This window comes from Tachyglossus aculeatus, chromosome 22, assembly GCF_015852505.1.
Source record: "Tachyglossus aculeatus isolate mTacAcu1 chromosome 22, mTacAcu1.pri, whole genome shotgun sequence".
Lineage (NCBI taxonomy): Eukaryota > Metazoa > Chordata > Mammalia > Monotremata > Tachyglossidae > Tachyglossus > Tachyglossus aculeatus.
The window spans coordinates 28,079,090-28,102,707 of record NC_052087.1 but is presented as its reverse complement, the minus strand read 5'-3'; the positions used below and the strand labels follow the sequence as shown (position 1 = coordinate 28,102,707).

General features: G+C 52.8%; 1 protein-coding gene across 1 annotated transcript in view; it reads right to left on the bottom strand.

Moving 5' to 3' along the window:
* Positions 1 to 6,177: 6,177 nt before the first annotated feature.
* Positions 6,178 to 23,618, bottom strand: part of CRY2 (cryptochrome circadian regulator 2) — a 32,527-nt gene continuing 15,086 nt past the window's right edge. Inside the window, exons 2-12 of the mRNA XM_038764441.1 lie at positions 22,120 to 22,228; positions 19,437 to 19,579; positions 16,733 to 16,917; positions 16,020 to 16,108; positions 13,997 to 14,137; positions 12,822 to 13,133; positions 12,355 to 12,506; positions 10,801 to 11,003; positions 10,239 to 10,334; positions 9,661 to 9,808; positions 6,178 to 6,353 (exon numbers count right to left, since the gene is read on the bottom strand). Of these exons, the coding sequence (XP_038620369.1) occupies positions 9,663 to 9,808; positions 10,239 to 10,334; positions 10,801 to 11,003; positions 12,355 to 12,506; positions 12,822 to 13,133; positions 13,997 to 14,137; positions 16,020 to 16,108; positions 16,733 to 16,917; positions 19,437 to 19,579; positions 22,120 to 22,228 (1,576 nt within the window). The 3' untranslated portion in view covers positions 6,178 to 6,353; positions 9,661 to 9,662. The remainder of the gene's footprint in view (positions 6,354 to 9,660; positions 9,809 to 10,238; positions 10,335 to 10,800; positions 11,004 to 12,354; positions 12,507 to 12,821; positions 13,134 to 13,996; positions 14,138 to 16,019; positions 16,109 to 16,732; positions 16,918 to 19,436; positions 19,580 to 22,119; positions 22,229 to 23,618) is intronic.

The following is a 23,618-nucleotide window of genomic DNA, read 5'->3' as shown; positions in this document are numbered from 1 at the left end:
GCTCCCGGGGGCTCTGCTGCCAGACGACAAGCGGACAGGGGAACGGAGGGGCCGTGGGAATCTTTCCACTAGGCCACACTGCTTCTCGCTAAGGCGGGACCGGATGACAGAGAGCCTTGAAGCCGCTTGTGCGGGTTGGTCTCGTGTAAGTTTCTCTCTAGACTGTAAGCTCATTGAGGGCGGGGAATGTGTCTTTCTTCCTATATTGTGCTCTGCCAAGTGTTTAGTACAGTGCTCTGCACACGATAAGCGCTCAATAAATACGATTGAATTAATGAGAAGGGCAAAGGGCTGGGGGAGGTGGTGGGGGTGGGGTGTGTGTGTTGTTTCTCCCCGGGGAGCAGAAGGCTTGGCCTGCCCAGCTGGTCCAGAGGGCTGAAGGCTGGCACGTGCCCAGTGGGGTGGCTTTCCCTGTCTGGATCCACAGTTCCTGGAAGTGATGAGATGTGCAGGGGGACCACCCCCTCCCCCAGGACTCCCTCCCCTAGGGCCCCTCCACTATCCCTCTGCTCCACCCCAAAGCCTTCACAGGGATCTCTTCTCCTGGGCTTCGTTCAGACTCGAACCAGGCAGTTTTCCTTCTTTCATGTCCCTTCACCCCACCCGCAGCATCAGGGTCCCGGTTCCAGTCTCACATTGATCTCAGCTGCATCGGGGCTGGGTGCTTCCAGGATCTCCGGTGTGGGGATCCCCCAGCCTACACCACTCCATCCCTGTGGCCTCGCTTCCTTCTGCTCCAACTCTTTCCAAGCCCCTCTCCTGCTGGCATCCAAGGCTCTCCGGGCTGGCGGTTTCCAATGGCATTTTCCAGTTGCTTCCCTCCAGACAGGGCCTGGTTGCAGTTTCTCCGTCTTTCCTGCTCCCTCTCGAACTCCCCTGGGTCTACGTGAGCAGGGCTCTCCGGAGACCCTTTCCCACTTCGGTTTCTTTTGGGAAGTCACCCTATGGGCCAGCTCCTGGTTGGTGCTTAAGGTGAGTGTCCCCGCCCACAGTTTACTCCTCACCCTCGGTTTATGGGGCTCTGAGATGTCCCGGGCCTCCCCCAGAAACACCGAGAAGGCCTCTGTTCCCCCTTGATCAGCCTCTTCGGTGGGGCTGGGGAGTTCGACCCCATCCTCTGATCACTCTACTTAAGGAAGAAGGCAGCGTTCTCGTCTTCACCCCATCTCCCTCATTCATTTAGTGCCATTTATTAGGCAGAGTACAGTGCTGGATTGGGAGAGTACAATAATAACACTAATAAATATTTGTTAAGCATTTACCATGTGCCGAGCACTATACTGAGCACTGGGGTACATAACATGACTTAGTAGGAGGGAAAACAAGCCATTGAATCCCCATTCTGCAGGTGAGGGAACCGCGGCACAGAGGAGTGAAGCGACATAGCAGGTAAACGATAGAGCCGGGATAAGAAGGCGGGTCCTCCAGTAGGCCACACTGCTTACCGAGTGAGACACAATCGCGGCCCTTGGGTAGCTTCTGCTGTGCAGGCCTCGAGGCTCATTAACAATTGGACAAGGATTAGGTTTGCTGCCTGGTTAAGGGCAGAAACAGCCCTGTTAGATTAGCACTCACGGCTGCCCTCCCCTTCCTGTCCTCTCCCCTCCCCCAACAGCCTAACTCCTTCGCTTCTCAAGGACAGCCATAGTTAAACCCTTGGGCTCGGTGAGTGAGACAGCTGAGGCTGCTATTAAATTCAGGCCACGTGCTGAGGGGCCCTTCCCCACTCTGTGGTAGCAGCAGCTCCCTTCCATCCAAATTTTCTCCTCCAAGACACGCTGCAAAATCTCAGGTGGCAGCGACTTCCTGGGCTGCAGCGGACACTTAGGCTCTGACCCCGCTCCTGAGACAGGGAAGCGGGGAGCTCGTGTACTGCCCGCAGTGACCCAGGCACACATCTGGCCAAAGAGACGGTCACCTGGGGAAGAAGAAAGAGCTGCCACAGTCCAGCCCTCTGGTCCCCTCCCCCCCACTTCTCCCACACCCATCTGCATGAGTTGGGCAAGCCCACTGTAGATTTGGCACACGGGGCATTTTATTTGCTTAGCCACAGCAGGGCTTGAATGATGGAAAGAAGCCTCCCGCCCTCGCTCTCCTCTCACCAGCTTTGGGAGGCTCCTACCCCAACCCAATGAGGCCCCAGATTAGAGATTCCTGAAGCCCCTCAGCCCGCAGCTGTGGTAACCAAATCCCAGGAAACGCTGAGATTGATATGGGCCCAGCTCGGAACGCAACTGAAAGTGGCAGATCGTACCCCCAGGGAAAATCATTTTCCAGCACAGACAGGGCTAGCAGATCAACACACCCAGGAGCAAGAGGGCTGAGCTGTTTTCTCTCCCCCTCCCTCTCCAGGAAGAGCTCTTGAGGTCCTGGCCGTTTAATCTTGGGGCTGACAGAGTACCCAAATGACTTTCCCAACACCAGCGACAATAACCCAGACCTAGGAGCCTTAAGGCCTTTCCAGCACGTACGTACGTATCTGTAATTTTTTAATTTACACTAATATCTGCCTCCCTCTCTAGCCTGTAAGCTCAATTTGGGCAGGGCATGTGGCTGTCATTGTTATATTGTACTCTCCCAAGGGCTTAGTACAGTGCTCTGCCCACAGCAAGTGCTCAATAAATAGGGTCAACTGACTGACTGAGCTTCAGGCCATAGCTTGACAGCGATATCGCTGTCGTGGTTACCGTTTTGCTCCTGGAGCGGGGGCACATCCTCCCCCTCCAGCCACGATTGCTTGGGGGGCTGAGCTCCTGCCCCAGTCCTGGGATGGGGGCAGCGGTGTGGTGATGGAGGCCAGGCTACCTCAGCCTCTCCAGTCAAGGCCTCTGGCCCTGGGACTTGCAACCTGGCCCAGCCCAGCTCTGAGTAGCAGGCGAGGCATTACTCTTCCTTCCATCATGTGGTCCTCAGGCCCAGGGACCGTGGATCAAGCCCGTGAACGGGAGCAGCTGCTTCTTTCCAGTGAAGACTACCGCTAAATGGGGGGCCATGGGGAGAGGGCTGACCCCAACCCCCTCACCCCAGAAAGGAGCCATAAGAAAACTGGAATGGGGCGAATGTGGGGCTCAAAAATGAGGGCAGCTTCCACCTTCTTGGGACGTGTGCATCGGCCTCGACAGGCTGAGAACTCAGGGCACGACACCAGGGCACCGAATGACCATCTAGGCAGTGGCAACCCAGCATGCTGGCTTTACTCGGGCATCAGGGTGGGGACACAGCCCAAAGACCCAGAAATTGGGGCAGGGTTGCCAGGTGTCCAGCACCCTTGGGGCTTGGATGACAGAAGCCCCATCGCGGCCTGCGGTGGAAGGGCCACCCTGTTGCACGATGGAACCAGAACTCAGCCTAGGGGCACCTCCGTGGAGGAACCTCTGGCAGGCGTTGTGGCCAGTGAGAGCCAGAGCTACTCAGGGCCTCAGCTGGGCCACTGGGGACCACGGGTGTAGGGTGTCAGCTAAGGCTCAGAAGACTGAAATCGCAGGGGCTCTTCTCCAGTGGGAGAGCACCTCCCCAGTTCTCTATGCATTACCTTGGGAGCTGCTCCTCGCCTCCCTCCTTTAACCTCTGGGTCATTCTTGGAGTCTACTCAGCCTCAGGCATCCCTCAGCCCTGTCCGCTTACCCCATGTCATACTCCCGGCAGCCACCCTCAAGCAGAGCCAGGCCCAGGCGGGGTCGGACATTTATAAAACACGGATGTATTGACAGGCACGAACTCGGAGAAACACCGTGGCTTTCAAACAACAGAAATCCATTTTTGAAATCTCTTTCGGTGGACAGAATACATTTCCCCTGCTGCTACCCATGTCCACAAGAGAGGGACAGGGCCCTCTCTGACCTGGGAACAGAAGTGGAGCAAAGCCAGCCTTGGAAAGGATGCTGACAAGCCTGGGCCAGGTCCTGGTCTTCCCACACCGGCCGGACCAGTGGACTGTGGCCAGAGAAGAGGTGCCACCTCGGTAGAATGGGCCTAGATGCCGGAGACAGTGAAGTGGGGGTAGGGTGGGGGTAGGACTGCTTGGTTTATCCGGCTGAGTTGCTCTGGCCTTACTAAATTTGGGAGCCAGGATCCTTTGAGGTGGACAGGAAAATGAAAGCGATCCATGGACGTGAAATGAATACAGAAACTGCATTCTTGTCTGACAGACCGGTGGAAGGCTCCTCTCCTTTCTTTTCCTCCACTCAGAAGCCACAGGAACATACATCCTTGCACTCCTCCCAGCTGTGTTCTCTAGAAGCTGACCACTGCTGGCCTCCACTCTAAGAAGTGGCTAGGACTCAGGCTACTAGCCAAAAGCCTAAGGGGCAGGGACACCCACTGCCTCTGTCCCCTACCACTTTTCCCCTCTCACACACACCCCCTGGGCACATTTCATTTTTGCAATCTGAGGGGACAGGAGAGGAGACTAAAAGCTCCTTGAATATAGCCCTCAATCTAGCCCCACTTCTTCGTGAGCATCTTTGTGGGTAGGGATCATGCATACCAACTCTATTGTATTGCACTCTCCCAAGCAGGCAGAAAGTGCTCAATGAACACCACTGACTGGAGAGACGGGCGTGACTTGAGATGGACTACGACAAGGGCAATTAAGCCCATCTCCTTGACAACTGTTGGGTTCAGAACTGGACCTGGATCCCAGGGAATGGTCTTAGTGCAGCCCATAGGACCGAGGCCAGTGAACAAGGTGGGAAAGGAAGTGAAAAAGAGGTTTGGGAAACGTCAGACCAACAGTTTTGACAAGGCTCTTCCAGAAATGGAGAGCACCTGGGATTATAGTTTTCAAAAGCATCCCCACCCCTCCACCTTCCCTGCAGCTCCAGCACAGACTAGAGGGCAGAAGGAAGGAAGACTTACTAAGGTTGGCTGAACTGCAGCTTGGTCTGTTTGGAGACTCACTCATTGAGCAGTGATTCCTGGCCCTGTCAGGCAGTCCATGGGGCATGCCTACTGCTTTTTTTCTTGGGGGAGGGAGAGAGGAGAGGATCAGGAGAGAAGGGTAGGTGCAGTCCTGGGAGGAAGGAGTCATCAGGAGGGACCTGGGGCCAGTATGAGCCTTTCTCTCCCAGGAACCTTTGCTCTTGCAGTTTCCAGGGGTGCTGGTTTGCTACAGGGAAGGCCCCCACCACCCCCGACTCCCCAACGGTTACCAGTTAGCGCCCACTGGGACTGCGTGTGATCTCCCGGCACGGTAACTGAGACCATGGCGACAGGTGCCTCAGCAACGGCTGGGAGGAGCCGGGGTCTGACGTAGCCGTCCCCGAGCTGCCGAACCGCCCAGGCTGGGCCCGCTTTCTCCGCCGGCAGCATCAGCCACCATGGGGAAGACCCAGAGAAGGGGTAACAGCTGCGACCTGGTCTCTTGCTGGCCCAGAGTCTGCTGGGCTCCCTGGATTTCCCCAGCTCCACTCCCTCCAAGCTGGGTGTTGTGGCTTGGCTTATGGCTCTGATAACACACTTTAGCCACTTCTTGGCCCCGTATTTTCAAGGTCATCATTTGGAGACGGGAGATTCACACTCGGCCCCAGACGCCCAGGGAAAGCACCTTGAGGTCTTTGGTGAAGAACTTCAGTGTGAGATGAGCAGCTTGGTTAAATGCCAGCAAGTGGCCCCGGCTGCTTGGAGTCCTGCATCCCACAGGAAGCAGTGAGGGGGGGCCTCCTGGGTAGCCAGCGACTTTCAGGTTCTGATCTCTACTCTTTGCTTCTCTGTAGACCTGGGTTCTAATCCTGACTCTGCCACTTGCCTGCTGTGTGACTTTGGACAAGGCATTTATCTTCTCTGTGCCACAGTTACATCATTTGTAAAACGGGGATTAGGATTGTGAGCCCCATGTGGGACGGGGACTGTGTCCAACCTGATTATCTCGTAACTACCCCCGTGCTTACAACAGTGCTTGACACATAGTAAGCACTTACAAATACCATCATTATTATTGTTATTACTATTAGAGTTCAGAGGGAGGGATGAGGAAGGGAGAGGAGTGTGAGCATCTCCCTCAGTAAAGGGAGGGCGTCTCCATGGAGGGTGTCTCCATTTCTATTCAAATTGGTTGCTGGCTCTTGAGGATCTAGCTACCCCACAAAGCTGGGGTATAACATTCCCAATCTCTTTCTCTCTCTCTCTCTCTCTCTCTCACACACACCCCCACACACATACCTCTCACTTCCCATCTCCCCCCAACCCCTTCCTCTTCATCCCCCATCCGCGTCTTACACACACTCTCCCACTCCAGGCCTCCCACCATTTGTCTGCCTCTTCAGTGATTGTCCCTTTTAAAGGTCAGTGACTCTGCTGCCATGGCTGCCGCCCCAGCACCCGCTCTTCCTTCATGAAGCTCTGAGCCACTTCAGCTGGAAGAGAAAAACAAACGCAGAAAGGAAACATTTAGTAGGCATTTCCAGCCAGCCAGGAAGCCAACCCTGACGGGACTGCTGGCCGCAAGGCGTCCGGATTGAGGATTAGGAGTTGGCTGAACTGGCAGGCCGGGTCCCCGAGATGCCCACAGGGCATCACAAACTGGGACACCGAGCTACATTGGCCCAGTCTCTTCAGAAGAGCCTGGAAGGGAAACCCCAACCCTGTGCTGCAATCCTAACCCAGCTTTAAACTTTAGGCTGGGCTACAAGGAAAAAATTGGAAGAGAAGAAGTGTGGCCTAGTGGAAAAGGCACAAGCTCGGGAGCCAGAGGACCTGGGCTGTAATCCTGGCTCTGCCACTTGCCTGATGGGTCACCTTGGACACCACAAGTGCCTAGTACAGTGCTTGGCACATGTTAAGAACTCAACATATACCCCCATTAATTATCAGAAGAGGGAACTGCTGTAATCCCTTTACTCCTAGGCCAACAGAGAGACTGAAAATGGGTCTGACCAATCTGAGGCCCTAGGTGATTTGCCCATGGAATAGGCAGGCTGGACTCAAACAAGTCTGATTCATCATATTTGGCCCCCAAAAAGGATCTGCCTCCAAGAGAGGCAAGCTACAGGCAGGAAAGAGCTGGCGGCCCCTTAGATGGGATTTAAGTGAAATTCCACCTGCTCAAACTGGAATGCCTGAACTGGGGAAAATGTCACGGAAATTAATAGTGATTATGGTATTCGGTAGGTGATTACACGATAAACAGCTTGGACACAGTCCCTGTCCCACATGAGCCTCACATTCTCGGAGGTGGGGTGGGGAGAGAAAACACGTTTAGTCCCATTTTGCAGATGAGGAAACAGGGGCACCAAAAAGTTAAATGACTTGCCCAAGTGGCAGAGCCAGAATTAGAACCCGAATCCTCTAAATCCCAGGCCTGCACTCTTTCCAAAAGGGCTTGTGGCTTCTCTAAATTTAGACACTATAGAACGTGGATCAAGGGGAGGGGGGAGTGGAAGAAAGACGACTCACCCTACTGAAGATGGGTGGATTACTTTTGACCAGCCTCAGTGGGCTTGCAGAGGCCCCTAGTAAGTAGACAGCCTTGAAATGTTCCACATTAGGGCATTATTACCCTCCCCAGCCTCATTAAAGTGGAACAAGGCACTCACCAAACTAGAAAACTGCAAGGACCATCAGCCCACCCAGTAGAGCAGGACAGAAGACAGAAGGGCAGCACTCCGGCCCTGGCAGTAATACAGTCTTTACCACTTCCCTGCTGTGTGACCTTGGGCAAATCACTTCCTTTCTCTGTGCCTCATTTTCCTCACCTGTAAAATGGGGACGATCTGTTCTCCCTCTTCCATAGACTGTGACCCCACGTGGGATGGGGATGGGGTTTGATCTGATTAGTCTGATTGGTGCTCAATCGATCAGTCCCCAAACTGAGCCCCCCTTTTCCTCTCCTCCTCCCCACCCCCTCGCCCTGCCTCCTTCCCCTCCCCACAGCACTTGTATATATTTGTACAGATTTATTACTCTATTTTACTTGTACATATTTGCTATTCTATTTATTTTGTTAATGATATGCATACAGCTTTAATTCTCTTTGTTCTGACAATTTTGACATCCATCTACATGTTTTGTCTTCTTGTCTGTCTCCCCCTTCTAGACTGTGAGCCCATTGTTGGGTAGGGACTGTCTCTACATGTTACTGACTTGTACTTCCCAAGCGCTTAGTACAGTGCTCTGCACACAGTAAGCGCTCAATAAATACCATTGAATGAATGAATGATCGATCTACCCCAGTGCTTGGCATATAGAAAATATTAAACAATTCTTCTTCTTATTATTATTATTACTACAGGCAAGAGGGCCTACACTAGTCTCAGTTAGTGTGCCACAGAAGGAAGGCACTGTATACAATCTGGTGTTGGTACTGTACTTTTAACATCTGCAGGAAAAGAGGGCTGGGGAAATCAGACAAGGGCTTGCAGGCAGAGAGAGGAAGGAAGCACTAAAGGGATGGGAAGCCCAGCTGGGGGGTCTGACACTAGGGAAAAAGCCCTCTAACAAAGGACAGGCAGAAAATCAATCTCAGCCATTCTTCAGGCAGGGAGACAGGCTGGGGGACTCCTTTCAGTCTGTCATTAACAAGAGAAATGAAGGAAAAACCTGGATCCTTGGGAGCTTAATGACTGACTGCTGCCTGCTGTGGGGAGCTCCCTTCTTTCCCTCCCCATGCCTTGGCAAGCCTTGGGAAGGAAGAGCTGAACTCACCACTCTGAGCCTCAGTTTGGAGCTCCAAGAGGGTGCAATATAAACCACATCAGCCGTAGGGCCAACAAAAAAAGGGTTAAGCATGACAAAAAGACACGATTGGAACCAAACCCATATCCCAGTGGGGAGGGGCTAGTCTCTCCTCTCAATCTCAGTCTAACCCAACTTGAAAGAATTGGAAGAGAAGAAGTGTGGCCTAGTGGAAAAGGCGCAAGCTTGGGAGCCAGAGGACCTGGGCTCTGATCCTGGCCCTGCCACTTGCCTGATGGCTGACCTTGGGCAAGTCCTCTCTAAATCTCAATATGGAGTTGACCGGGGCCACCCAGAGGCTCTCCTGAGAGGAGTGATGGGCAGCTCGTGTGTTTGAGACATGAAATAAAAAGGGAAGGGGGGTGGGTGTGGGGGGATGGAAGATTGGCCTCCCCAACTGACGGAAGCCGGCCTCAGCTTGCAAATGGCTATTAGTCGGGGAAAGGGAGCAACTTGGGCTCCTTGGGGGATGGGCTGGCAATGGGAGCCAGTTGGGCATTTGAAGAGTCAATGCTGCTCCCTGCTGTCTACCAGAACAACAGTCAGTTGGGAAAATCAAACGGTCCTGTTTTCCTGTTGGCGTCGGGAAGTGTTTCCCCCAAGTTTGATTATGCCTGTGTACCCAACTGGGCAAGCTCTCAGCACTCTTTTGAAGGGTGGGGAGTGGTGTGCGTGTGTGTACGTGTTTGCGTTTTTTCCCCCCATGGGAAAGAAGAAGCTAGAGAAAAAGGCATCCTGACTGTCAAAGAAAGGAGGAGCGGCCCAATTTAGCTCTTAAAGGGTGACCCAGTTAACGTGCCCGGAGCTTCAGGCAACTACTATGCACAGGCAAGCCATGAGGAGAAGGTTCCGGGTTTCCCCTCAGAGCCCGGCACGACTCTTAACCATCTCCTGCTCTTCTTCCTTGCGTCCCAGGGGAGGTCGGTTCCCCCTGCCCTACAGTCGCCCCAACTCAGCCCCCAGAAGCTGCTCCAGGGTGGCTCCACTCACCCTCAAGCGTCCTTGCTGGGCAGCTCTGGGCCGGGCCTTCCTGACACTTTGGGTCGTTTGCAGAGTTCTTCGCCGGGCAGTTCCTCGGCTGCTTCCAGCTTGCGCTTGGGCGAAGTGGGGCCGTAAGGCAGCGGCAGCGGCCTGGGGGCTGTAGGGAACAGGAGGGTCAGGGTGAGTCTGAGGAGTGGGGGTGTGACTGGAGGAGTGCCAGTCTGAGGGGCTCTTGTGCCCTCTGGGAGGGCAAGGCCAATAGCACGGGAAGTCCAGCAGGAAGTCTTCTGCTCAGCCTCTCTCTAGGGGGCCGTGTCCTCAGGATGCTTTCTGAGAGATCAGCCTAACCCAGCTGGAGGCTTACTAGCCTCTGACCCCAAAGCCCCCAGTACCTCACCTTCTGACTGCCCAAGGTCCCTATTAAGCCCCGCCAATGCATCAGCCCATGAATCCCCGAGTGGGGCCAACTGGGGCTAGTTTCAGGAACAGACCGTCCCCTCTTGAGCCATACAGACACTGACCTCCATCCCCACCCCCCAGGGGCCCTCCCTGTGGGCTCAGTGCCCAGGCAGAGGGTGGCCACCCACCTGTGCTGGAGCTGCTGCCGCTGGCCTGGCCCAGGCCGGACTCTGCCACGGCACTACTGAGGTCTTCCATACAGGAGGGGACGGAGGCCAGTAAGCCTAGGGGAGGAGAAGAGGAGGAAAATCTGGAAGATGGACTTCTCAACGGGACTCGAGAGTAGCAGGAAGAGGTAGGGTAGCACCTGGGACCAGGGGCTACTGCCCAGGGAGGACCTCAGCCCCCACCAGCCTGGCTGAGTCCAAAGACTTGGACCTAGGGAACCCAGAGGAAAGATCCCGAGGCAGGGAAAATTGGTGAGAGTGGCAGCAAAACTATAAGCTCGTGGTGGGCAGGGAATGTGGCTGTCTACTGTCCTACTGTACTCTCCAAGTGCTTAGTACAGAACTTTGCACACCGTAAGTGCCGGGTAAATACAACTGAATGAATGAATGAAAGGGAAAGGCTTCCTCGTAACTGGGAGAGAGTTGGGGTGGAGGTAAGAGAGGGATGGGGCTGCCTCTCTCCTGGGTTGCTGGGGAGGGGAGGGGAGAGGATGGTGAGGCCCGCTCTCTCCCTGCTACTCACAGAGACCCCGGTAGCGGGAGAGCTGCTGATAGATCTGCTTCATGCGCTCGATGTTGAGCCGGCTGGTCTCGGCATGGTTGACGATGGGCCGGGGGTAGTCGACCCCGATGACGCACTTGGCCGCCTTCTGAACTGACTCAGGGGCGTTCCAGGGCTCGTAGATGTAGCGCGAGGGGAACGCCTTCAGTTTGGGCAAGTACCGCCTAAAACCCAACAGACAATTACTTCCAAGAGGCAATTGCTCTCACATCCTTCAAAGTCTTACTGAAGTCACATCTCCTCCAAAAGGCCTTCCTTGACTAAGCCTCCTTTTCTCTTCTCCCACTCCCTTCTGAGTCACCCTGACTTGCTCCCTTTATTCATCCCCCGGCCCAGCCCAATAGCATACTATGTGTATATCTGCAATTTATTTATTTATATTAATGTCGGTCTCCCCCTCTAGACGGTAAACCCGTGGGCAAGGAATGTGACTGTTTATTGTTATACTTTACTCTTCCAGGCGGTTACTACAATACTCTGCACACAGTAAGCGCTCAATCAATATGACTGACTACGACGGGCTTAGAAAAGCAGTGTGGCTTAGTGGAAAGAACACGGGTTTGGGAGTTAGAGGATGTGGGTTCTAAATCCCAGCTCTGCCACTTGTCTGCTGTGTGATCTTGGGCAAGCCACTTCTCCTCCTCTGTGCCTCAGTTACCTCATCTGTAAAATGGGGATTAAGACTGTGAGCCCCATGTGGGACAACCTGATTACCTTGTAGCTACCCCAGTGCTTAGAACAGTGCTTGGCAAATAGTAAGCACTTAAATACCATAATAATTATTATCATTATTAGGGCTGACTGACTGACCCCAGCCTGCGTCCCCACCTCACATCAATCAGTGGGATTTATTGAGCGCTTACTGTGTGCAGAGCATTGTACAGAACTCTTGGGAGAGAACAATACAACAGTGTTGGCAGGCATGATCCCTGCCCTCAAGGAGCTTACAGTCTAGTGATGAGGCAGACATTTAAAATAAATCACAGATAGGGAAAACAGCAGACGAGAAGGATAAGTACAGGTGAGTATCAAAGTGCTTCATGGGTACAAACCCAAATGCAACAGGCGATACAGAAGGGATGGAAAATATGGTGGGGAGAGGAGAAGTCAGTTGGGGAAGGTTTCTTGGAAGATTCCTCCTTTGGGGAAAGAGCAGCAGAGAAACAGTGTGACCTAATGGGTAGAGCACAGGCCTAGGAATCAGAAGGACCTGGGTTCTAATCTAATCTGCCACTTCTCTGCTGTGTGACCTTGGGCGAGTCACTAAACTTCTCCGTGCCTCGGTTACCACTTCTATAAAATGGGGATTAAGATTGTGAGCCCCTCGTAGGGCATGGACTGTGTCCAAGCCAATTACCTCATATGGATCCCAGTGCTTAGTATAGTTTCTGGCACATAGTAAGCACTTAACAATTACCATTTTAAAAAAAAAGGGAAGGGGGAAGACCGGGGCTGGGGAGTCTGGGGCTCGAGCTAGGAGTCTTTCGCTGGGAGGGGTCGGGCCCGCGTGCCCACCTGATGAAGTCTCCGCTGGGGTCGGTGCGCCGGCCGAAGCCCACGGGGCAATAGCAATGGAAAAACTGCTGGAAGAAAGCGCTGCAGGACAACCACATCCAACTGCCCGCATTCACACTGAAGTCCGCATCCAGGAGCAGCTCGTCGAACACCTGCGGAGGGCAGAGGCAGGAGAGTCAGCGCCTGACAGGCTGTTCCGGATTTGGCCGGGCAATTCTTTCCCAGCTCACGTAGAGGGCAGACCAAAAAAAGCGGTTCGCTAAAGGCCTGGCCCTGGAGACCGGAGACACCCACCCTGGCACGTCCTGCCCGGCTGACTTCAATCAATCGCTGTACTAAGCGCTTGGGAGAGCACAATACAACAAAGTCAGTAGACGTGTTTCCGGCCCAAAACAAGCTTCCCGCCTGGCTCCCAGCCAAGTCTGCCCATCCCGGGTGGGCCGGCTCGGATCCCGGGGGAGACTCACCCGGACGCCGCTCTCCCAGCTGACCCAGAGGTCCCCTCGGGTGAGGAAGCAGGCCACGGCGTGCCTGGCCAGATGGTGGATCCAGCCCTCCTGCCTCAGTTGGGTCATGATGGCGTCAATCCAGGGGAAGCCCGTCTTGCCCTCTGCCCATTTGGCCAAGGCTTCCGGGTTGCGGTCCCAGGGGATCTGGATGCAGATGGGGTTCCCCTCCATCCGATCAAACCTGGGGTTGTTGGTGGCTGCGGTGTAGAAAAACTCACGCCAGAGGAGCTGCCCGTACAGGGAGAGGGGAGGCGTGCTGTTCCGTTTCACCTGGAGGGAGACGCATCACAGAGCAACATTTAACTCTCACCGGGTCAGCTCGAGTAGCACTGCCGCCCGGTGCTAGACCCTGGACTCCAGAGATAGATGGAAGCCGTTCCGGATTTGGTGTCCCCTGGATTCTTCGGCTTCCCTCACTCCCAGGAATTCAGGATGGTGGCATCACGTGCCCATAGGGTGTGCTTGACTGCCAACTTCTACTTGAGCAGGGGTCCCAGAAATGCTGGCTGACACCCCCCGAGCAGCCGGGTGGCTGAAGCAGAAAAGTGAGAGAGGGGTTTAACAGGATGGCCGTGACTGGGTAACCCCCGTCAGAGAGCCACTTCTGGGTCTCAGATCACTTCTTCAGCCCTATTGTGTCCTTTTCAACTAAAACGTTTGTGTAAAAAAAAAAATGCATCCACTGCATATAGATTAGGCTAAGCCTGTCCTGAAAGCAGCCCGGACCTCAGCCTAAACTAGGAGGGTCTGGATGTGACTCTACTTCTTTGCTGCTTCAAGAAAATGACATTTATCTACTTGAGATTCCATAATATTGGGATGGGTCGGCTCATAACCCCTGGCCCCCAACCCTATCTCTGAAAAAGGCCAATTTCATTAATTTAGGTTGTTGGCTGTATTTTTAAATTCATTTCTAAGCCTCCTGCATTATCCTTGGATTTGTTTCCTGGCCCGGGTCACTTTGGGTGAGTCAATTAAGTACCTTCCCAACCTAAGGTGACCCAGAGCGGGGAAGGAGCTCTGCTTTCTTCCCCGCCCTTGAGAAGAACAAGTAAATATGAACAGGAAGGAAAACCCAAATAGCCCTGGGACCCCTGGGGAGGGTGTGTGTTGGGGGGTGGGGGTCTAGTTACCTTCTTATACAGGTCCCAGAGGCGGTAGTAGAAAAGGCGGCAGGAGAGGCAACCGAAGCGTAGGTAGGGGCTGAGTCCGGTGGGGCTGGCCAGCAGAGAGTTGGCATTCATCCTCGGCCTCTCATAATTGGCCACCCAGGCCTGGGAGAAGAGGGAAGGGGTGATGGGTCAGGGAGCAGGAAAAGGTTCTGAGGAAGCTCACTGCCTCCCTTTACTCGGGCAGAGAATAAGGGCCCAGACTGCCTTGGGGCTCCTGGCCAGAGTTCCATCCATGGAACAGTAAGTATAATGGTTTATAATTTCGTAAGACGACCAAATTTTAAGTTAACTGTTTTCTGTTTCAAATAATTCTTTCTACTTTTCAGGGCATTTTTTAATATTTCATTTTGTCTGTTTTTCCTCTCCCTGCCATCATTTTGAAACCATACCCTGCTTTTTCGAATCATGAAAGTCTTCCTCTTAATTTTGGGGCTGTTAACTACTCAGTCTTGGATGATCCAACTGGCTAGATTATTGATGCTTTTCTTTGACTAGGATGTACTAAGCTCTTACCATATTCTGGGTGGCTTAGTAAATAAGATTCACTTCACAACAGTGCCTGTCCTTTACTCATTTTAGGTGACCCCTGTTAGATAAACAATCCTGCCCTTTTCCCTTCCTGTCTTCCTTCCAGGTCCTCTAGACTGTACATTCCCTGTGGGCAGCGAATGCTTAGAACAGTGTTTGACTTACAGTAAGTGCTTAACAAATACCATTAATTCCCCCCGCCCCAACACCCGATTCTTTTATGCACTCTTCCAAACGCTTTGTACAGTGCTCTGCACACAATGAGCACCATTGATTAACTGAATTCCCAGGAAAAACAATGCCAGCACAGCTGTTTGTGGCCAGCCACTCCTCATTTGGCCAGATAGACTGAGCCAGTCAGGAGGGAGCTAAATCCCAATCCTTTCCCCGGGAAACAAACTATTCCAATATCCTTCCCAGGATTACTTTTCTGACGCCCTACCTAGATTTCTCTCTGCCTTCATTTTCTCCTCTCTCCACTAGTATCCCCTCCCCCAACCTTGAAATTGGGTTAAATAATTAGTCCCCTGCCTCAGGCCTTCCATCCTCCACATCTGTGGAACAGTGTCTCCTCTGCCTTTTTGTTTCTGTGATTTTTTCCAGTTCCCCCGACTTGCCTCTGGTTTCTGTGACCCTCTTCTCTCCTCTGCTGCCTAAGCTTATTCCCTGCTCCTACTTGATCTTGAGAATCCTTAGTGAAGTTTCCAGGGCCACGGTGGGAAAAACAGACCATTCTCTCTCTCTGCTCTAGTCAGGCGACCGCTGCTCCCGCATACACAGGGCTCAGTGCTAGTCTAAGCCCTGCCAGAGGACTGAAAGGGGCCACTGTCCAGCCCCACTTCAAGCAGGTTCTGAGACCTGGGGGCATGAAGCAGTGTGGCTTAGTGGAAAGAGCAGAGACTTGGGAGTTAGAGGTCGTGAGTTCTAATCCCGGCTGTGCCACCTGTCAGATGTGTGACTTTGGGCAAGTCACTTGACTTCTCTGTGCTTCAGGTACCTCATCTGTAAAATGGGGATTAAGACTGAGCCCCACATGGGACAACCTGATTACCTTGTATCTACACCAGTGCTTAGAACAGTGCTTGGAATGTAGTAAGCGCTTAACAAAAACCATCACCACTCTTATTATTATTATTATGTTTAAACCCATGCTGGTTCCTGATACAGTGGAGTGCAAGTACTTTCCTTTTTCTGGCTGCTGTTAAATCTCCAGGCTCCCTGCACTGGGTCATAAGTGTTGCCTAGAGTTTAGCGTGGCCTTGGAGAGAGAGAGACCCCAGAGGAGACCAGCATAGGCTAAAATTTCTGCTGCCCAGACCAAATTCATCTGAGCTTAGCCTATGCCAAGGCGATGAGTGCAGGGGGCCAGAGCCAGCTTGATGCTCTCAGAACACCTGATGTATTATTGCACTTGGTATTGCATTATCAGCCTCCCCTGGCTTGCAGGGCATCTTACCTTCCTTTCCAAGTGCTTGTCTAGCCGGGCTAGGGCTTCGGTTTCTCCTCCTTGCCAAACGGCTGGGCCGAGACCATCTGTGGGGAACCCTGTAGGGAGACAGGTGGGTCACAAGCCTGGAGTCTGGGCCACTCCGGCAAGGTGCCGGAGCCCTTTAGCTTATCAATCCGTGGTCTCTCTGGGGCCAGAAGGAGGTGTTTGAAATAGGAGGTTCGAGAAACTGTCATACATCCCTATTATCCTCCCACGTCAGCCTGTCACCAGCCATCAACCCTTTCCCTTCTCTCCCAAAGGCCAACATCACCACTCCAGGCAGAAAGAGCCTTCCATAGATTAGCCAGGACCTGCCCTGGGAGAGCCATCCTGATCCAGGACCGGCTCAGGGGAATCATGGAATGGGGAGGGAGAAAGGCTCACTTCTCTGGGACCAAAACACAGAAGAAGATGCATCTGGGGTCGACTAGCATGTGATTAGGTTCGGGCAGTGCTGACAGTTCTTCTTCTCCACCCCGGGGCCCCAGAGAAACTCCCAGAGACCAGCAAAGCGCACAGGTCCTGGAGAATTGCCAGGCAGTTCTCCGACGAGGCGGTGCCGCTTCTCCAGGGGACGACTACACTCAGAGAAACCATTGTGGAGCGGGCCGGGCTTGGGAAGTGTTGGGGTGGGAGGCAGAGGAGGGAATAAGTTGCAGCCCTCTAGCTGGGCCACCCACCCAGCTCTTCCAGGGAGGGCACGCTGTAAGTGTCGTCGTGGTTGTCCTGGATCTCTGCTTTGCAGCCCTCCATCTGCTGGCTCGTCACACAGCTCACCGGCTTCTTGGGCAGCTCCATGCGGCTGATGATGGCCTGGAAGCGCTTGTAGGTCAGGGGTGGCTTCTGGCCATTCAGCTCGATGATTCTGGAGAGCCAAAGCGCAGCCAACATGAACCCTCAAGCACCATGGGCCTGCTGAGGGTGTAAGCGTGCCCCACCTAGGAACCCCCGGGTCCTGTGACACCTTTATTTCGAGAACACCATCCCTTCTGCCCTGGCCTTGTTTTCCCACTGAACGTTGCCAGGAGGGAAAGGGGCCCAAAAAATGGAGTACACCCATTCTACAGTTAGGGAAACTGAGGTGGTTTCCCCAGGTTTCAGAGCAGAGCAGCAGTAGCGGGGATTAGCTCCCTGGCTCCTTTCTCCTAATTGTTCAGCAGTCATATGAGGATGTGACCATCTACAACTCTCAACCAGTGGATCCCCTATTTAGTGTACCAGAACCCCCTTGGACCTCCCCACCAGCAGACAAAGGGAAACTTGCTCCTGTAGGGGTGAGGTCCAGGTCAGCTGGGCAGAACCTGAGGACACCCAATCCCCACCTGCTCATAGCTACAGGAGGGAGACTTCATCCTGTCCTGCAGGCAGATGGCAGCCCCCAGAAAGGCCTCTACTCTCTCTGCCTCCACCCCTGACCCCCATGGCAGGGCAGAGGGCTGGGAGGCAGTGTGAAGCTACAATCATCCCTGGAGCCATCCTGACCCAGATTCTCTATTTTACTTGTACATATTTACTATTCTATTTATTTATGATGTGCATTTAGCTTTAATTCTATTTATTCTGACGACTTGACACCTGTCCACATGTTTTGTTTTGTTGTCTGTCTCCCTCTTCTAGACTGCGAGCCCGTTGTTGGGTAGGGGCCGTCTCTACATGTCGTCAACTTGTACTTCCCATGCGCTTAGTACAGTGCTCTGCACATAGTAAGCGCTCAATAAATAAGATTGATTGAATGAATCTGCAGAGAATATGGCTCTCGGAGAATGAGGGAATTCTGGGATGGCTTATGCTTGAGGGACATCCTGCTGTGGGAAGAGGTCATTTAGGGCAACTCAACTGTTGGGGGAAGGGAACAAGTGAACCAACGGCCAGCCGCAGATGGTCCTGCTACATAAATACCGGAGGGAAGCTCCGGGCCAGAACCACTGGGCTCTCGGTGACCTCTGTGGTCAAGCATCAGTTCACAGCAGGGCTGAGGGATTAAGCTCTTCATCCTTTTTTTTTGTTGTTGCATGGGGAAGACTCTGCCTCTCCCTTTCCTTTGGCACGCGGCCAAGGGGAGGAGCTCCACGCCTGGCCTCTGTCTCCTGCTGGCCTCGCTCACATGTGAGGCTGTGGGACCCGGCTTGCCAGCGGTCACCGATATAGCTGCATCTACCTTTATCTATCTGCAAGTCTCCCTGGTCTGCTTACGTGTCAGGCTCTGCAGCAGCAGCAGGGAGGAGAGGAGCTCCCAGCCAGGGGGAGGTGGAGGGATGGAGGGAGGCGAAAGGATGGAGGGAGGGAGTGGGGTTTCTCCCCCTCCATTTACACTAAATAATAATAATAGTAATAATAATGATCATTATGATACTTGTTGAGCACTTACTATGTGCCAAGCACTGTTCTAAGTGCTGGGGCAGATACAAGTTAATCAGGTTGGACATAGTCCCTGTCTCACATGGGGCTCACCCTGTTAATCCCCATTTTGCAGCCAAGGTAACTGAGGCTCAGAGAAGTTAAGTGACTTGGCCAAGGTCTTGCTGCAGACATGGCAGAGCCGGGATTAGAACCCACATTCTTCTGACTCCTGTGCTCTATCCACTAAGCCACGCTGCTTCTCATTTAGAGCCTAGGGGGGTGCTTGGTGGAGGATGAATTTAGTGGCTGCTTGCAAGAGTATTCAGCCTTGGCCAGTTATGGAAGAAGGTGAATAGTGTGGCCTGGAAGCCCAGATGGACAGCAGGATGAGTTGCAAGTGGCCCATCAGGGCAAAGCTGAGGTAAGGGTGGGGCAGACAGGCTCGGAGCAAGGAAGAGAGGTGAGCAGATGGGACTGTCAACAGCCTTGGGGAAGTGTGAGCTAGGAATAGATGCCTCTCAGCCCTTCTAATAATAATAATAATAAAGACAATAATAACGTTATTTGTTAAGTGCTTACTACATGCCAAGCACTGTTCTAAGCGCTGGGGTAAATACACGGTTATCAGGTAGTCCCATATGGGGCTCACAGTCTTAACCCCCATTTTACAGAAGAGGTAACAGGCACAGAGAAGTGAAGTGACTTGTCCAAAGTCACACAGCTGACAAAAGGCAGAGCTGGGATTAGAACCCACGACCTCGGATTCCCAAGCCTGTGCTCTTTCCACTAAGCCAGACTGCTTCTCTGGAGGCAGGCCCTGAACCTAAGGTGCCTCTCTGCCACCCAGTGGGGCTCTGAAAGAGGAAGTGTTTTTAATTATCGGCTTAGCCCTAAAGCTGCCCCTAGTCCTCCCTCCAGAGGGAAATGCAATATACCCTATGTCCACAGCCGCCCTGCTGCCTGTACCTCCCCGCAACCCTCTTGAGGTGCTTGCCCGAATACCCCCAACCTACCTCGAGGGCATCTCGGAACCAGAACCCTCACCTGTCCAAGTCATAGAGCGTGTGAGAATTCTCCGTCACCACCTCCACGCCAGCCTCCTTGGCCATCTTGACGATGGCGGCGTCCCGCTCCTTCCCGAAGGGCTCCGAGTCGTATTCGAAGGTCAGGCGGGTCACACCCCATTCCTGTGGGGAGAGTCCCTGTCACGGGCTGGACCGGGGGTTGCCTGCCCTCCCACCCCTCCCGCCTCATGGCAGCAGGAAGATGGAGATGTGGGAGGCGATTGGGGATAGTGCGGGAAGGAGCAGTCCTGGAACTCCACAGCATCACCGGAAACCCTGGTGTGACTAGAGGACCTGGGGAACAACTCTGGGATGGGACAGGAATTTGGAGGGCTCATGCCATTTCCCCAACACCGGAGTGAAGGTGGGAGAGCGGCGGCCCCCAGAGCTTGGAGCATGAGACGGGGAGAGGCCTGAACAAACCCATCTTGGTGTTTTATGCTCGTAGGAAGAAGCAGGGCACTGAGGTAATTCACGCAGGGCCTAGAAATATTGCTCTTAGAGAATTCCAGCCTGCATCCCTGGCAAGGACAGCAGCTGACTCACTGAGTGGGGAGGGGAATTAGAGAAAATGGAGCAGGATCTCCACCTCCCACCGGTCCTGCCAAACATTTCCAGAGTGCGGCGCGGCCCAGCAAACCCGTGGCCTAGTTTCCTTGGCAAACCTAGGCTACGCCAGGCTGCTTAACGGTCTCCATGGCAACGTTCTCCACCCTCCCCCACCACCCGAAGCAGCGGCAAACAAACAGAGCTGACAGGCCTGCGGGATACTGCCGGCACAGTACGGCTGCTCCAACCTCTCAACTATGTATGGGCAGTCTCCTCGCCCGGCCCTCGTCCCACTCCAAAGGTCAGAGGAAGCCGGACAGGCAAGCTTTCAGAGGAAGGCAGGGCTTGGAACTGTCTTCCCCATCCCACCTACCCCCACGGCTAATCTCTTTTTGGATATTTGATCTCCAGATGGAAAAGACTTATAAACAGCCAGTGCTGGGGAGGAAGTGGGCCTGAAGCAGGACTGGTCAGTCAGCACTATAGGCCCCAGGGATGAATACCAGGGAAAGCAGTGATTCCAGACAAAGATTCCCAGGCAATGAAGTCCCAAATGCACCGGGGCACATGCCTAGGCCTGGGCTGCTTTGCCTCTTCTCCCCCTCAGTTACTTCCTGGAGGCTGGCACGGTCTGGCCTGACTCTGAGAAGTGCAGATCAAGACTGGAGTTGGTCTGAGGGTTTTGCCCCTATCCAGACTGGACTATTGGTGGGGAGAAAGTGCATGATGAGACTGTTAAACACTTACTATGTGCCAAGTACTGTACTAATTGGAGGAGAGGAACTTGAGGCAGCGGGTAGAGACAGCTCACTCAAGGATTTTGGAGAGTAATAGTAGGAGGGAGATGCGGAGAAAACTGGAAGGAGCCATTGGGTCAAGGGAGTTTTTTTTTTTTTTTTTTAGGATATCAGCTAATCGGGTTGGACACAGTCCATGTCTTAATCTCCATTTTACAGATGTGGTAACTGAGGCACAGAGAAGTGAAGTGACTTGTCTAAGGTCACACAACAGACACGCGGCGGAGCCAGGATTAGAATCCAGGTCCTTTGGAACTCTCATACCCATGCTCTATCTACTAGGTTATGCTGCTTCTCATCTTCATCTGGACATTTATCTCCATCCAGTCACAAAGCTGGAACCAACCCAACTCCAGATCTCTGCTAAGGGTCCAGGGAAAGGAAGGGAGCAAATTAATCTCAAGAACTGCCCCAAAGCCCTCTGATCCCAAGGATGGCTTTCATCAACTGGACATCAGAGGGCTATTTCCAGGAGCTGGGAAACCGGTGGTATGGTCACACAGACACGGCAACCAGCTGGACGAGTCGGAAGGGGCAACGATGCCCAAATTAGGTTGGCTGCTTCCTTTTCCAGCATCCACAGCTGAGCCAGAATGAGGGCATCTCCTGTTGACCAGAAAAACTTCAACATAGACAGCAACTTTGAGCCCCAAAGGAGAAACAACCTTTGACAATCTCGCTGGCACAAGACAAGTGCAACACAGAAAGAAAGCCGGTAGCATCTGGCTTGAAAAATTGATCAGATTTGTGACGACTTGTGCCTGGACTGAATGAGATTCAGCAAGAGAACTCCAATTTGGCTAATTTGAGAGGCCCTGGCAGTTCAAGCTTTCAGTTCACTTGCACACACATACAAAAAAAACCAAAACCTCTCAAGCTACTCCCCATCTAGACTGTAAGCTCTTAGTGGTCAGGGATCATGTCTACCAACTCTATTATATCGTAGTCTCCCAAGTGCTTTGTATGCACTAAATACTTAATAAATACCACTGATTGAGCACTGTCCCCAACTGAGGTTCAGCCATAACCATCTGCTTTCCCCAAGTCAAATCATCTAGAGAGGGGTAACTCTCACAGCCCCTGGCCAAACGCATCCCTTTAACCTACCTCTGAGCAAAATCTCCGAAGGAGAGCTCTTCCCCAGATTCAGGGTCAAATCTCAGGGCCATTGTTGTGGGGAGGGAATGTGTCTGCTTATTGTTACACTGTACTCTCCCACATGCTTAGTACAGTGCTTTGCACATGGTAAGCCCTCAATAAATATGATTGAATGAATGATTGGCTATGTTGCCTTCATTTTGGGGCCTCAACTCTTACCTTGAAAAGCCTCGGGAACACATCAGTCGGTTGTCCCCGGACCACAAACAGGCGGGAATTGAGTTTCCTCAAACTGGTGTCCAAATCTTCCAGAGACTGGAGCAGGAACCTGTAGGACCCAAATGGGGCTGGTTAATAGTAAGACTGGAAAGGACACCTACCCGCCAATGGAAGGGGAAACCAGGGACAAGCAAGGAGAGGTCATGCTATTTAAGTGGAATAAACAAATTCCCAAGCATCATGCCCTGTGACCCCAAGGCACAGATGGTACACCTCTCTGTGGCCCTGATGCCCGCTCAACTCAGCTAAATCCTTTTAACTCAACTTACTTGAGCCAAATCAAGTTGGGATCATCTGCAAAAGAGGTTGGGAGTCATGGGACTTTGACTGCAAGCCCCTTGTGGGACAAGGGACTGTGCCTAACCAGCTTATGTGGTATCTACCCCACCACTTGGTACAGTGTTTGGCACACAGTAAGTGCTCAATAAAAACCACCCCCATTATCCTGTTTGAGGCAGAAGGGCTGTGAATTTCAGAGTCTGATCCCATCATCTGAAAAGTCTCCGGAGGGATCCAGAAGGGTCGTGTGTTTGGTGGGTTGGCGGGAAGACACCGGACAGCCCAGAAGGAGCAGTAGGGAAACAGGAAAACGTGACCATAAAATCAAAACCTTGGTAGCAAGGAAAGAATCCCTCAGCCTGTGTCTCTGACACTGTAGAGCCACGGAAGTCAGTACAGTGTCATCTTCTGTTCAGGCCACAGACAGTGATTACCTAGAGCCCCAGAGATGATGACTCCCTCCTTTCAATACTTGCTTTGGGGCATGGATGGGCCTGTAAAGAAACAGCATGGCCTAGTGGAAACAGCGCGGGCGACAGAGTCAGAGGTCCTGGGTTCTAATCCCTCTGGCTCTGCCACTTGTCTGCTGTGTGACCTTGGGCAAGTCATTTCACTTCCTTTGTGCCTCAGTTCCCTCATCTGCAAAGTTGGGATTCAATACCTGTTCTCCCTCTACTTAGACTGTGAGGCCCATGCGGAACCCAATTAACTTGCATCTACTCCAGTGCTTAGTACAGTGCTTGGCACATTAAGCATTTAACAAACACCATAATTATTATTATATATTTGGGCGGTGATTTTTTAAATGGCATCTGTTAAGCACTTTCTGTGTGCCAGGCACTGTACTAAATGCTTGGGTACATACAAGCTAATCATGTTGGACCCAGCCCATATCCCACAAGGGGCTCATAATTCTTAATCCCTATATTACAGATGAGGTCAATGAGGCACAGAGAAGTTAAGTCACTTGTCCAAGGTCACACAGAAGACCAGTGGCAGAGCAGGGTTTAGAACCTAGGTCCTTCTAGCTCCGTGGTCCGTGCTCTATCCACTATGCCATGCTGCTTCTCACACTCAGATTTGCAGATTTGCTCGGCAAATCTCTCTCCAATCAAAACTCCAAAGACCTCGGGCTCTTGCGTTACCCGACCTGCAGTCAG